Raw genomic sequence first — 15,034 nt, 5'->3', positions numbered from 1 at the left:
AAACAAAGTAAAAAAAAACATAAATTAAGAAAAGAGAAAAGATTATATCTATGCTGTTTTTGTGATAAATTAAAAAAAGTGGCTACCATAAGTATTACTTCGTATTGGGAACGTGGCCCTTTTTAAAGGACCAATTTGGGCCTATCTTCAGTTGGGCCGTTACACTTCGAAGCTCGCGCTGCAGCTTTTTTTTTTTTCCTGCAAGCAAAGACACTCATCAAACGCGTCACTTTGCCAAAAGCTGAACCGACCACGTGTCACGCGCACGATGAAAGATCCGACCTCGACTTTTGACATCTTGGCCCAGAGTGTCTTACAAAGACGAAACTGCCCTCATACTTATCCACTGCACTCTGTGGATATGGTGACAGTATCAGACCTTGAATTGCTTCCCCAAATATGGGTCCCGCTTTGCAACGTGGACCAATGCGCTTCGAGTTTTAGATGGGACGCTCTCTCAGCCACTAACTCAGAGTCTCACTTCTCAGCCACGAATTTCGAATACCAAAGAGGAAAAGTAAGAGAGAAGAAAAATAAATATATTTTTTTTTATTTGTTTATTTGTTTTTGTGCAACTTGGTTGGTGTAGTTCTGTGGATATGTGTATAAGAGACCAATAAGCCTCCGAAAATAGAAAAAAAAGCAAAGTTTGTTGTCTTCCATTTTTAGGAAAAAAAAAAAAAAAAAAACTTCAATAGCTTTTGAAAACTGAACAGAGCTCGTCAGGGTTTGTGTTATTTGCGTATCAATTTTCGATCTCCGCTTGTTTATCCCATCAATCAAGAGTCAAGACCGGAGTTTTTCTTGATTTTCGCAGAGAATCAACAACAAGGTAATTTATTGTATTTTAATGCTTAAATATGATAAGAATGAAGCTGTTCTTCGTGATTTGGTGTGTCTGTGTTTCTTTCCTTTAGTTCTGATTAAGCTTGCTGGTTGTGATTTGTAACTCGAAATGGTGTGAGAATAGTAAATCTGTATGTTTGAGAAAGTAAAATTGAGAAGAAAAACGGTAAGGTTTTGGATCGATTGAATTGGTTTTATCATATGACTTTTTCCTCGCTTCATTTGTAGATTTCTTTTTATATGAACACTGAATATAGATTTGATCAAATCTATGTTAAAAGTCTGAATCTCTCTAAAAAGAAGGTTAAACTAAAGTTCAAGTTTCACGTCTCAAGTGATGTTTCCAGTGGATTAAGAATTTCATTTGATCTATTTCCTTAATTAGTAACCTGTGCAATGCTAATTTATTACTTTGTTTGACCTTTTTTTTAGGGTTTCAGATCATCAGGATTCATGGATTGGTATTTTGGATGTGGAATCGATGATCTCGTCGTCCCTCGGGACGGTGGGATATCCGACAGGCTTCCGTCTCCGGATAGTTGGTCGGAGTGGGGGATCAACGAGCCCGGAATCTTCCAATCTCAATATAAACGCGGCGGCGGAAATTTCGCGCCGACCGGCGAGGAAGACGAGAAGAGCCTCACTGAAGATGCAGAGATGGAAGATTTCTGTGGAGGCTTCTCCGATGAGTGTTCTCGGAGAACCAGGGCTCCGAATTATCAGCTTGATCTGATGGGATCTGGGAGAGTTGATGACATTTTCTTGTAGGAATTTATTGCCTGTAGGAAAAAAAATTATTATGTGGATTTTTTTTGTTATTTTTTTTTTTTTGGTTCAATGTTCTGACCTGTTTGGACTTTTTTTTTTCCTCTGACTCAGGCGTTCACTGAATGAAGATCTTCCCCAGATCGAAAACATGGATGAATCGTACTATTCTCCTAGATCTAATCTCGGTGGTCAAGAGAGAGATGTGCGCGGCCATGGAGGCTCGAGATATCTGAAGACACATGACTTTTCTCCGCCCTCGGAGATGGTTGTGTGCAATTCGAGAGGCGAAGATGATCTCAATACTGAGGTGAGGCTCTATTTACCATTGATCTTTTGCTTTGCAACAAGTCTAAACTTGACTATAGACATGTTTGATAATTGTTTTTAACTGATGGTTGAAGCTGTAAACTCTGTATGAGAATTTCATGGTCTACCAATTTCACATGCTGAAATGAGTGTATATTTGGTGCTTTTGATCAATTTTTGCTCATTATTGTTGATAAGAGAATTATAAAAACAATGAAAGGCGTAGGACAGTATTACCGAGTTTCATATTTTTTGTTGTTTGTTTGTTTGTTTGTGTCAAGATTAGTGTGTATCAAAGCTGGATAAAAGTTGAGGAGTTTAGGAATTCGCATGTGAGATTATGTATCCATGTACTAATGTGTTAAACAGATCAGAAGGCAGGTATTTTTGTTCACAAAAATCTCAGTGGGTTTTTTTTTCTTTGTCTTCCATACACACTTGAACTGTATTTTGGATTTTCGGTATTGGAAGATTAATTTGTTTATCTGTAATATTGCCTGCAGGATCCATCCAATTTCGAGAACAATAACATGAACGGACACTGTGATGAAGAGACATCTCTCGAAGAATCTGTGCTGTGTGAGCTCAGAACTGTCATGAACCAGTTCACAGAAAAAACACGAATCTCCTTTCGCGATTCCTTATACCGCCTCGCAAAGAGCTCAGATCAACACCGTGGGAGTCAGAACCAACGCGGCGCCCTATTCATGGAAACTCATCCTAATCACTCACTCGATGAAGATACGGAAAGGTACAATACATCAGATGGCTCTTTTTCCTTTTTAAGATTTGAGAAAATATGACCTTACTTCATTCATAATCTACAGTTGTTGACCCTTCCATTCGTTAAGTAAATTGTTAACCTTAAACTTTATTAATCACAAAACTTCTCGATCAATAATAAGAGTCAACTAAACTGTCGATTACTGGATGAACTTATAAGGATAAATAAAACATAGGGTAAATTTTACAACAAAAAGAAAACCGAGGGAGGATTGTGACCGACATCTAATACATGATTGAGCATTTCAATGATATTTTCTTTTCCCTTTAAAATTTGACAATTGAGGCTCATGCTTTTTTTTATTTATTATTATTTGTTTAGGTGTGAGACGAGTAGTGCAACGGAGTCGGGGACCAATGTGATCGACAGAGCAATCGCGAGCCTCATGTTCAGCCGAACGGAGTATAACGAGCAAGACCTTCCCACGGACGTGTCATCAAACTTTGGGGAAGTGATCGCCGAATCAAGCAAGCCGTTCGACCATCAACAATCTTTTCAGACCCAAAATCTCGATTCCAGTGACACCAACGGATTCCAGATAGACGACGCTGAAGTTCCGACCTTCGGTCAAATGTACAATAGCCGTTCTGTCAACAGGTCCATGGTTCTGGATTTCAGCTCCGGAGCCTGATCGGAATGGTTCTGTTAAGTGTGTGTGTGTGTGTGTTCAGTTCAGACACTTTTTGTTTGTGTGTAAAGACAATGGCTTTGTTAAGGTGGTCAAAGAAGTGAGAGTTTAAAGTACTCGCTGTATCATTGATCAGCTCAATTTTGTTTATTAGAACCATACATATATAGCTTATTAAATAAATAGTATTGAAGGGATTCTGTGTGGTGGTGGTTTGTAACTTTTGTATATAGTTGAGTGTTGAAGAGTTCTCAAGCTCCTCTTGCCACATGTATTTAGTTTTATGGCAAAACTGGAGTCTTTAAAGTTTTAACCACCGACAAAAACATAAATGAAAAGCTCGAGTATCTTCTTCATTTTCTTCTTTCATTCGTATATGTTAATAAGCAGCACGTTCGAGAGCGAATGTGTTTTGTTTTTCTTTTTTTCCTCTCACCTTTCAGCGTTTAGAGTAGACTCTATGTATTTTGCTTTATGATGTACAATGATTTACTTGGATCAGTTGGATGTATCTGGAAAAGGAATGTGAACGGCACAAATTAAAACCAATCTACAATAATTCACTTGAAATATAATCTGTGGAGTGAGTGACATAATAGGTGGTTTGGCATCAGTATCTAGATGTGAAATCTCGTGAACATTATTTTGGACTCACTATAAATTATTTACAGATGTAATCTGCTAATAAATTCAAAGAAATTGTACCCAAGAAAATAAATTCCAAGTAGACAACAACTGGCAGAATCTAATTCTGGCCCCTTTTTTTTTGTCTGTCCACTATTATGCCAGACAAGTTTATCGAAATCATGATTCGTTTATTTGATCCCCTTTTCATGAACAAGGATTTCTATTTCGTTAGTATGTTGTGAACAGGTATTTAACAAATAAATATCATAGACAGTATAGTTTATTTTGTAATGGAAAATATAATTTATTCATTATCGGATAAGAGCACTAACATGATATACTTTAATACACACGTCTTTAATTTAAAGCATCTTCTGCCTGTTATCCATTTTCTTTATTTACTTTGTAAAACAAAAGATTTTGGGACTTGTTCACTAGTATAAGCCAAGCTTCAAAAATAATTTGAAAAAAGTTAATTAAGCATGATCGTCCTTTCTTTTCTCCGGATAGGACACCCATAACATAATTGGATATTTTAATGTTGATTTTCATATTTCAACATAAAATTACTTGCCCTTGACTTTTATTATTATTTATTCTTAAATCAAAAGCCTTTACCAAATAAGGCAAGAAATAAAAAATATAAAAACTTATCACATGAAAGCCACAAGACAGAGCTAATCTTCTCAACTAGTAAAAAAAAAAGACTTCAATCTAGCTACGCTATCTTTAAAATATAATAATAGTAAATAAATCAACATGCGATTTAGAGCTTTAAACACCCCCCCAAAAAAAACTTCCGCATTCTTTTGATTGATTTAACCTCTGTTTTGGCCGTTTTGATAGATCCAAACAATGATGACGATGCAGGGCAATGATCAATGGCTTCCATAACTTTTTTTTTGAGTCATACCCAATCAGGACAAATTCCAAGTTGAGCCCACAAGCCAACCGCATAGAAATATCTAGCCAACTTGTACATTTACAATATAATTTACAGCAAGAGTAGTGTAATCATTCAAGTAATATAGATTTAGTAAGGACGTTGAAACTTGTGTCAAATTCACATTCACTAAATACAAAGACAAATAAAAAAAATAAAAATAAAAATAAAAATAAAAAAGAAGTAAACAAAAACGAGTTTCAAAGACGAAAAAAAATTAAGACCTCGATTTCACTGATATTGACATGGTTGGCGTTTTCAAACGCTAATTAAGCATATTTGTTCCTAAAGATGGTAGTCCCATTCATGCAATTATAATTGCTAATCTCTCCCGAGTCGCTAACGAATTTATCTAATTGCCGAATCATCACCTCTCGGTCTCAAGTGGACTAGTCCGTTATATTAGCTAAAAAATATATATATACCAAAATGAGAACTTGCTTCAGTTTAAGGGTACAAATATATGATAAGTGTGTATATAACACACTTATCATTCACCATTATGCATATTGTCGTTTCTCATGAAGCTGGATATAATGATTAACCGATTTAATTGTTAATTGATTAAAACAATTAACAGTTAAATACTAATTATTTAAAATTATTACAAATTAAATTGGTTAATCTTTAAATATACGTATGTTTTACTCTTACTTGAGTAATCGGGAAAAATAGTTAGAAAGAACCATTTGGTTAATTATAACCGAAAACACCGGTTACAATTAATCGGTCTAACCGGTATTTCAAGTTGAAATTTTCATTTGTCCGATAAACTAACCAAACATTTATAATTTTAAATCATTTTTGGGTTAATATTTTTTCTTTGATATGAGTGGAGATGATACAGTGGATGTTTATTTTAGATTGTGTCGCTGGAGTGGAATAAAACATGTCTTCTTATTTTCTACCACTAACTTTATTTTACATAATATGAAAAAACATGTCATGTTAAGAAAATGTACTGAGAGACCTACCATTTCTCACTCTACTATTCATGATATATATATATATATATATATATATATATATATATTTCATGTTTGCCAATAAAGCATTACCTTTGAATATATATATATATATATATATATATATATATATATATATATATATATATATGTGTGTGTGTGTGTGTGTGTGTGTGAGTGTGTGTGTGTGTGTAGAATTATTCAAGCATCATTGACAAACATGAAAGTAAGGAGGTGAACGATAAATAAATACACTTTTTCTATAAATAAATAATATTATCCATTTTATTATTAATTTCCCGTTTGGTTATGATGTCTTGATGTGAAAAACTTCATTACACTTATTGAAAGCTCTAATTACAAGTTACTTTCTAGGCATACAAATCTCACTTGACTCAAAATAGTTGTGCACTATCCGTAACCCCCCCCCCCTAAGCCTTCCCGGTGGTCGATGCAGATTTTCCTTCTTAAATTTTTTGCCAACGTTATTTATCAATTCCACTCGGCATCTCTAGTCAATCTCTCGAATGAGGTGATACTTCTGTTCTGAGCTTTTATATAGCCTCTAAATTCCTTTTGTTTATGGACTCACTAGCTCTTGGAATGACTTACAAAGAAAGTGTTTTCCCTTTAGTGCTCTACAATTCTAATATTTTAAAAGCCCCTTAAACCTTCATCAAATCCCAGTTGCTAGTTTCTCATACCGGTTACGCCCGGCTCAAGACTTTTTTTGGCCTAAAGCAATTTAATTTTTTTGGGCATTTTCTCTATTTATCTAAACTATATTCGAGTGTATTTAAGCCCAAAATAAATTTATTTAAGAGCCATTTTTTCTTTAACATACAAGCAGTATGACCCGGATGTTACTGCGGAATAATTAACATATTAGAAAAATTAGTCGATCTAAGCCACATCAAACGTTGCAATTGTAATCTAGCCAACGTTTCGTTTTATTTTCGAATCTAGCCAAATTTGATGACGTGTCATATTTATGTAAGATGGTATTTACTATATTAGCCTTGGTTTGGTTTCAAAAATACTAGCCCACGTTTTGAAACTTGGTTTTGTAGCCGAATTTATTATATTCGGTTTATATTTCGAATTTTAAAAAAAATTATATACTTGACAAAGTTGGTTATTGAGCGTTTTTTTCTTTAATGAACATTATAGCCGTGTAAGCAAATACAGTGTAAATGTTCGTAAATTTTTGTTAATCTCCGTTGCTTTGTTAATTTCTGTTAATTATGGTAAATTTACATATGTGCAGGTAGAGCCGATTTCTTTCCTTTCCTTTAATACGCATTTAATACGGTATTTTTGTTTTCCAAATTTATTTTCTAATTTTGAACGGGATTTTATCATAATTACGTGTATTCATTATCTTGTTTGACTTATTCAATCAAATAAATATTTCCTTTCCCTTTTAATTACATCACCGAATCTCATATTATGAATTCAAAAAGCTGAAATTAAATTGTTGAACTTATAGCCGTGTAAGCAAATACAGTGTAAATGTTTGTAAATTTTTGTTAATCTCCGCTGATTTGTTAATTTCTGTTAATTATGGTAAATTTTTGTGCATTTATTGCATTAAATTTTCTCTTTTAATTACATCACCGAATCTCCTATTAAATTAGCTAAATATCCAATTAAATTGCGAAAAAATATGAAATTAATTGGCTGTATACAATTCAAACCGGTCAAACGTGGGCTAGTGTTTTGATCAAGTAAGTATAAGAAAAAGGGTAAGTTAGGTATTTTATATCCGTAAATTTCAGTAAATGGCTAGATTGCAAAATTTACCAAACGTTGGCTAGATTCCAAAAACCATGTTTCAAAATGGCTATGTTGCTAGTTTACCCTATTTTAATCTGGATGAAAAAATTTACAAAGACATGTTCAGAAATGTTTCAGTTTGAAAAAAATGAATTTAAATTTTTTAGAGACATTTTTATCTTTCTGATTAAAAAAATATCAGTACAAATGAACACTAGTTGTGTTTAAGGTCCAATTTTTTTTTATCTTTTCTATTTAAAAAAAATTAATGAACAGTGATTTTAGTCTAGAAAAGTGTCATTTACTTTATATATATATATATATATATATATATATATATATATATATATATATATAAAATAATGTGTCATCAAGTGTAAGCTTAAAATAATGACTTAACTTCCTCTTGAGGTTAAGCTGGCCCTAACACCGGTATAATTACCTCTTACATCCAAACAAATAGAGTGTAGAGTTTCTTGCGTCTAGTTCATCAAGTTGATTAATGTGGTCATTTTCATTAATATAGAATATGTTGGATGAACTAGACGCAAGAAACTCCATATTCTATTTGTTTGGATGTAAGAGGTAATTATACCGGTGTTAGGGCTAGCTTAACCTCAAGAGAAGTTAAGTCATTATTTTAAGCTTACACTTGATGACACATTATTATATATATATATATATATATATATATATATATAAATTATATGTATATATATAAATTATATGTATTATCAAGTTGCTCCGCGCAGAGATTCGAAGTAGGTACTCTGCTTATTTTCTACATAAAAAAAAGATGCATGAATCAATAAGGCCATGTTTTAACTCAATTTTAGGATGAGAAATGAAAATTTAAAGGAAAATGTGAAAGAAAAATAAATCCCAGTAAAGTAAATTTTGAGGGCGATAGAACATCACATTTCACATCACAATTGTGCACACAAGAAAACCATATCTCCAATATTTTTACGTATTTTTTGTATTTTTATTTATCACACTCTTTCCTAATATTAATTTTTTTTCACACATACATTCACATATAATCTATATTTGATTATATAAAACATTTAAACTCATATTACAAATAAATTCTCTAAACTTCGGGAGATTGAACTCATGCCCGCACAATTACACCTCATGCCTGCACAATTACACCTCATATTAAATCTCAATTTTAGTTTCGATTTTTTTTTCTAATTTGTTGTCCCTCAATTTTTTTTCGCAATTAAAAAAAAAACTATGATTTCTTCATTTTTTTTTCTTTGAATTTTTCCAGGTCTAAACATACCGTAATAACTTGAGAAGAAATATCAAGAGAAAGAGATGAAAAATTTTATTTCCAATAAGATGATATTTCATTCCTGTGCTATTGGCAGAGTGAAACCTTCATTTCGGTTTGTATAGGCACTATTCAATAAATATTTAAAAAAATAAATATATAATATTTTGAAGAGAAAAATAAAATAAATTTCGATGAACAATACCGAAACGATAATGGAATTTCCAATCCGTGAATAGTGCAGAACAGAATTTTAGGGACGGAATTTCCCATTCATTTAATTTCAATAGAGAAATTTTATTTTGTAGACCTAAAATTATCAAAATATCAAGACTAGACCCATTAGTTTAACAATATACTAAATTAGACTTTTGGACACTTTTCGGACAAAAATGCCCCTGAAATTCAAATAACCCTCTTCCTCTCTCATTTCAAACCCTCTTCATCTCTCTCTCCCTCTTCATCACAAGTCTTCATCACAAATTTGGAAATATCCGATGAATGTCATCGGAGATCACCGGATTTTTCCGATGACCTTCAACCAAAAATCTCAGCCAAAATCCGATGAAATCCGTCAAAATTCGATGCAATCTGATGAACCGATGCTTTATATATATATATATATATATATATATATATATATATATATATGGACTTTCAGGGGCATTTTTGTTCGTAAAGTGTCTAAAAGTCCAATTTATGATATTATTAAACTAATGGGTCTAGTTAAAGTTGGCCATATGGAGCCCGAAAAATGGGATCCCCTGGTCTCGTCTCATATTTTACGGGAAATGAGACTCCCGGAACCGTAAAAAATGGTACCGAAAAATCTTGGAATCATTTTCCACGGTAACGGGAATTTCCGGTACCATATTTCGCGGTTCCGGGATTCCCATATTTCCCATATTTATTTATTTTCATCTTATTTTAATCATGAATGCATTTAAAAATAAATAAAAATTCATATATTTTCAATTAAAAAATACAATTTTAAAAATATGGTACTAAATGGTGCTAAACAGGGATCCCAGTTTCGTCCCATTTACCGGATGGTTCAGGGACAAAAGTTCCGGTACCACATTTCATAATACGGTTTTTTCTCATTTCTCATATGATACTAAAAATACGGGAAACGGGATCCCGCGGGATCCCATATGGCCACCTTTTACCTCTAGTCTTGATATTTTGATAATTTTTAGGTCTATAAAATGAAATTTCTCTTTCAATAGTTCAGATTTGGATGCAACCATTTGATTCGCGGGATCCCATATGGCCACCTTTAAGTCTAGTCTTGATATTTTGATAATTTTTAGGTCTATAAAATGAAATTTCTCTTTCAATTGTTCAGATTTGGATGCAACCATTTGATTAGGATTATGTAGCTTCCCAATCAAGACCTAGAGAAATATTGTATATTAATAGCACAACTACCCCCTTATTACATTATTCATACTGGGATCCTTGTTGAGGAGGATCCAAATTAAAACACACACACACACACACACACACACACACACACACAAAAAAATAAAATAAAAAAGCCTAGAAATAGCTAAGTCATGTAAAATGAAACTAGTAGCCAAAGAAAAGTAACGAGATTAATTAGACCCATTCCAAGCCAACTATGGAAACCCAGACCGTTTCATTCCACCGTTGACTTGTAAAATATTACTAGATGGGATAACGATCTTGTGTCTCTTATACAAGGCCAAGTGTATCTTTTTTTCTACAAAGCTAGATCTGACTTTTTGGCATGTCACTTACCCACGTCCAAGCTATCGGCTGTATAGAGACATCCTAATAAATATATAAAAAGTTTATCATACTTTTAAAAAGACAAGATTCATGGTACTAAATTATGCTTCATTATATGCACTGTCAGTCCAAATGCTGATAAATTAAAATGCTATTCTTGGTTTCCTTGTTGTTGTGAAGTATAGCTTGTAATTACCCATAAGGTTTGCCATTCTAGTTTTAAAGTGGCTATATGTATACCAAAATAAAAAACAAAAAAATGTTTGAATTAAATGTCAATTTACGACAGAAGTCTTTACTTTTTTAAATTATAACATAATGTGCTATGATAACAAGATAATACACGACATCCTAAATTTTCATTACGGAGAATCACTTGAAATATAGTGTTATAGGTAAAAATTGTTGTCACTTGAAATATTGTTTTGCCTATAAAGTTGAATCAACATACTTGCGAAAGTAGTGCTAATCTATAGAACTGCACAGTTGGATAAGAAATAAGGTCAATGGCAGCTCTATGTATCGTGAATTTGGTATTTTGTATTTTTATTAAAACTTTTAAATCAGTGATAATCGGATCAGTGTCTATTAAATTTTAATAAATTTAGGTTTAGGCTATTATCTAACATTGAGAAAAAGATGTTGTCATATAAAATTAATAATGCTAATAAAACTAAACAGATAAATAACCATTAAAATTCAAATTATGATAAGAAGAGCATATCATACTTTATAATAAAGCCAAATTCTATTCAAACTTAAATATTAATCATAACACAAAATAGATACATATATATAGATACATATATATATATATATATATATATATTGAACAAAATTGTGGAGCGGAATATGAATCATGATAAAATATTTTTGAGATTTGTAAATATGTAGCCCAAATAGCCTAGCTCTTATAAAATTATAATCAAACTATTAATTTATATAGGAAAATAATCCAAACTTAAAATTCACATTACAACATTACAATTATACCCCTCTACATAAATACCCAAACTCAACGGAACCCGTTTTCAAAATTAGAAACGTCCAAATTGAATTACGATTTGGACGATTACAAACCCCGATTTTTACGATTCACGATTACAAACTTCCGAATGCGATTTTTCTCCTCGTGAAATCTCCGGCGAGCTTCAAGACATTCTTCTCCCTCTCGATCGTCAACCTCAAGACATTCTTGTTATAATAAATTAGCTATTTTTTTAAATATGTTAATAATTGAGTTACAATTTCAAAAGAGGGGATTATTTGAGCTAGTTATTTGGCTCATCGTAATTTCTAAGACATTGGTCCATATATTTATTTTCAACTCTGCTACAATAAATAAGCACATAAACCCTTGAATATATTATAAATATTTTTAATTACGGCTATAAATTTTTATTACTTTTTTATAAAGCAATGCTGTAACAGTATAACCACGTACAAAATCCATGCCATTTATAAGTGGTACGGTATGGTTTTAAATATATTCTACGGTTTGGTAACTGGTATAGTATGGGTAGATTAGACGGTTTTTAGTTTTATTATTATTTTCTTTTCATCCCTCGTTCTGTCTGTAACAAAAACTGATCTACAATTGTTTAACAGAAATAATCCGGTAAAATAAATCGAAATCGTGAAGAACAAAAAAAAAAAAAAAAAAAAAAAAAAAAAACTCCGACAAATGACAACTAAAGCCAAAACAACCCTCTAGCAGTAGCAGAGTTGTCTTTAAGCTCAAACAAAATTAAAACCTAAATAAAGACAAAGTAATCACACCATGGGGGCAAAAGTTTCCATATATAGAAGGACGACAATCAAATTCAATGTCCAAAGCCAAAGCTATATATATATATATATATATTATCAGAAGAATATATCAGATATTAAATTACTTAAAACCCCATTAATAATGTTATTGATCATCTCGTGTCAGGTATACAATACACAGTGCCCATGTTTTGTCAAATATCCCAAAACACCTCTTAATTTAAGTCAAACTAATATTCAACAAGAAATGCGTTTATATTTTCGTTGTCTACATTATTTATAAACCGACACACATTCCTTCAGTAAATTAATTATTTGAGACGATAACTATCACCAACCTATTTTTAGAAAAACTATATATACCACATATATATATATATATATATTTATCATGTTCCTCAACAAACTTACACATAGACACATACCAATAAATAAATTTTAAAACAAAAATCTTCTAGAAAGAAAACATCAATCCCCCCATAAAAATTCCTCTTCAATTCACAACTCTTTTAAAAATAAAAAATAAAAAAAATTCCACAAAAAACGTGCGATCCACAAACAAACCCTTTTATAAATAAAACACAAAAAAAAGAGTCCATATCCCAACACAAGACCAAAAACCCGTTCATCATCATCATCATTATCTCATCCATATTCCATACCAGACCATACCATCAACCAATAATCAACCGACGAGATCGAGCCAATCACGATGGCGATACCGCCGTCGCCGAACAACCGGCCGGCGATATCCCTGCAAGCCTCCCACAAGGGCTCGGGGCGGTCGAGCCAATCGGGCCCCGCAAAGATCCTCCGCCGCGTCCGGTCCGTGTTCCGGTCGTTCCCCATCATCGCCCCCGCCGGCTGCAAGATGCCGAACATGGCCGGCGGCGGCGGGGACCACCACCACGCGCACGTGCGCGTGACGGGGACGCTCTTCGGGCAGCGAAAGTCGCGGGTGAACCTGGCGATCCAGGAGAGCCCGCGGTGCCTGCCCACCCTGGTCCTGGAGCTGGCGGTCCCCACGGGCCGCCTGCTCCAGGACATGGGGGCGGGGCTCGTCAGGCTCGCCCTCGAGTGCGACCGCCGCGGGCCCCGCGACCGAGCCACCAGGATCGTCGACGAGCCCGTCTGGACGCTCTTCTGCAACGGCAAGAAGTCCGGCTACGCCGTTCGCCGCGAGCCCACCGACGACGACCTCACCGTCATGCAGCTCCTCCACGCCGTCTCCATGGGCGCCGGAGTCCTGCCCTCCGCCGACGCCGACGTCGCCGGCGAGCTCACCTACCTGCGCGCGCACTTCGAGCGGGTCGTCGGCTCCAGGGACTCCGAGACCTACCATATGATGAGCCCCGACGGGAATAACGGCACCGAGCTTAGCATCTTCTTTGTACGCTTATGAAAAACGTCGTCGTTTTTTTTTTTTTTTTTTTTTTTGCACGTAAACAGATATTGATTCTAATTTGTATATGTGTATAGGGCTAATTTATTGTTTTAATACTCGAGTTTGATCATACCTTACGTTATATTTAAGCCACCCCCGGCTCTAACATTTTTTTTTTCATGCGTCATATGTGTCTTTCTTTTTTTGTTTGACGTCGACCTTAATTAGCATCTTCTTTGTACGGATATGAACATGAACATGATGATCATCCTCGTTTTTTTTTTTTTGGACGTACGTACGGTCGCGAAAGATGTTGATTATATGATTTGTATATGTATTATGTATGCGTAATTTGTTGTTGTATATTTGACTTTGATGATACTTACATTTAAGCAACCCCTGCTGAACACATTTTTTTATTTTGATGTCGAGCTATTTACTTACATGATTTTTTTTGGCATCAATGTCTTGGTGAAATTGTAAATAAAATACAGAATGTAATTTGTGCTTTCTTATCATAAGATAATTATATATATATATATATATATATATATATATATATATATATATATATATATATATTCGTGTGCTTGTCTCCTACCATTGTTTTTATGGTCTAGTAATTAGTCAATGAATATGTATGGGTAATTTTTTGTTTTATACTTACTTTGAGGATTCTTATTACATTTAAACCCATCATTTTATTTAATTATTAATTTATATTTATTTAAATATAAATTAAAATGATTAAATTGATTTATTTTGATTGGATTGACACGAGACATCAAAAAGAGATAAAGGATTTGGATTTCACCCCCGGCTCTAACACATTTTTTTCATGCGTATTTTTTTGACGTCCAGCTATTTACTTACGTAATTTTTTTTTGGCATCAATGTCTCGTTGAAATTGTAAATAAAATAGATAATGTAATTTGTTTGATTGTGCTGTGTTTCGTGCTTTCTGATCATAAGATGATTATACAATGATTATATATATTCTTGCTTGTCTCATATCATACCAATTTTTTTTTTCTTGGTCTAGTAAATAGCCGATGAAACTAAGGAATTTGTAAAATAGTTCAATTTCGCCTTAACTTAACAAAATAGTCAAAATTGTAACAGATGTAGAAGTATCACGTATATCAATAACTTCTTCTTCTTCTTTTCTTTTCTTTTTTTCTTTTCTTTTTTTACCGTCATTGA

The 15,034-nt window shown here is 33.4% G+C and overlaps 2 protein-coding genes across 2 annotated transcripts; both read left to right on the top strand.

Annotated features, from left to right (window-relative positions):
- Positions 1-614: 614 nt before the first annotated feature.
- Positions 615-3,587, top strand: LOC149379570 (protein LNK3-like). Its single transcript, XM_089603336.1, has 5 exons — positions 615-832; positions 1,279-1,610; positions 1,726-1,921; positions 2,424-2,671; positions 3,026-3,587. The coding sequence occupies exons 2-5, from the start codon at positions 1,300-1,302 to the stop codon at positions 3,333-3,335; spliced, it is 1,065 nt and encodes a 354-aa protein (XP_089459462.1). The 5' UTR covers positions 615-832; positions 1,279-1,299; the 3' UTR covers positions 3,336-3,587.
- A 9,278-nt stretch (positions 3,588-12,865) lies between these two features.
- Positions 12,866-13,983, top strand: LOC149379569 (MIZU-KUSSEI-like protein (Protein of unknown function, DUF617)). Its single transcript, XM_089603671.1, has one exon. The coding sequence runs from the start codon at positions 13,160-13,162 to the stop codon at positions 13,847-13,849; it is 690 nt and encodes a 229-aa protein (XP_089459797.1). The 5' UTR covers positions 12,866-13,159; the 3' UTR covers positions 13,850-13,983.
- The last annotated feature ends 1,051 nt before the right edge of the window (positions 13,984-15,034 follow it).

This window comes from Urtica dioica, chromosome 12, assembly GCF_054948205.1.
Source record: "Urtica dioica subsp. dioica isolate 48M chromosome 12, U.dioica_male_clone48M_v1_H2, whole genome shotgun sequence".
Taxonomy (NCBI): domain Eukaryota; kingdom Viridiplantae; phylum Streptophyta; class Magnoliopsida; order Rosales; family Urticaceae; genus Urtica; species Urtica dioica.
The sequence above is the reverse complement of the archived record's forward strand: the minus strand, read 5'-3'. Positions and strand labels throughout refer to the sequence as shown.

Coding starts and splice junctions, on each gene's coding strand:
- LOC149379570 (XM_089603336.1), top strand. CDS start 1,300: ATGGATTGGTATTTTGGATGTGGAATCGATGATCTCGTCGTCCCTCGG. Junction 1,922..2,423: donor AAGATGATCTCAATACTGAG/GTGAGGCTCTAT, acceptor TATTGCCTGCAG/GATCCATCCAATTTCGAGAA. Junction 2,672..3,025: donor CTCGATGAAGATACGGAAAG/GTACAATACATC, acceptor TTATTTGTTTAG/GTGTGAGACGAGTAGTGCAA.
- LOC149379569 (XM_089603671.1), top strand. CDS start 13,160: ATGGCGATACCGCCGTCGCCGAACAACCGGCCGGCGATATCCCTGCAA.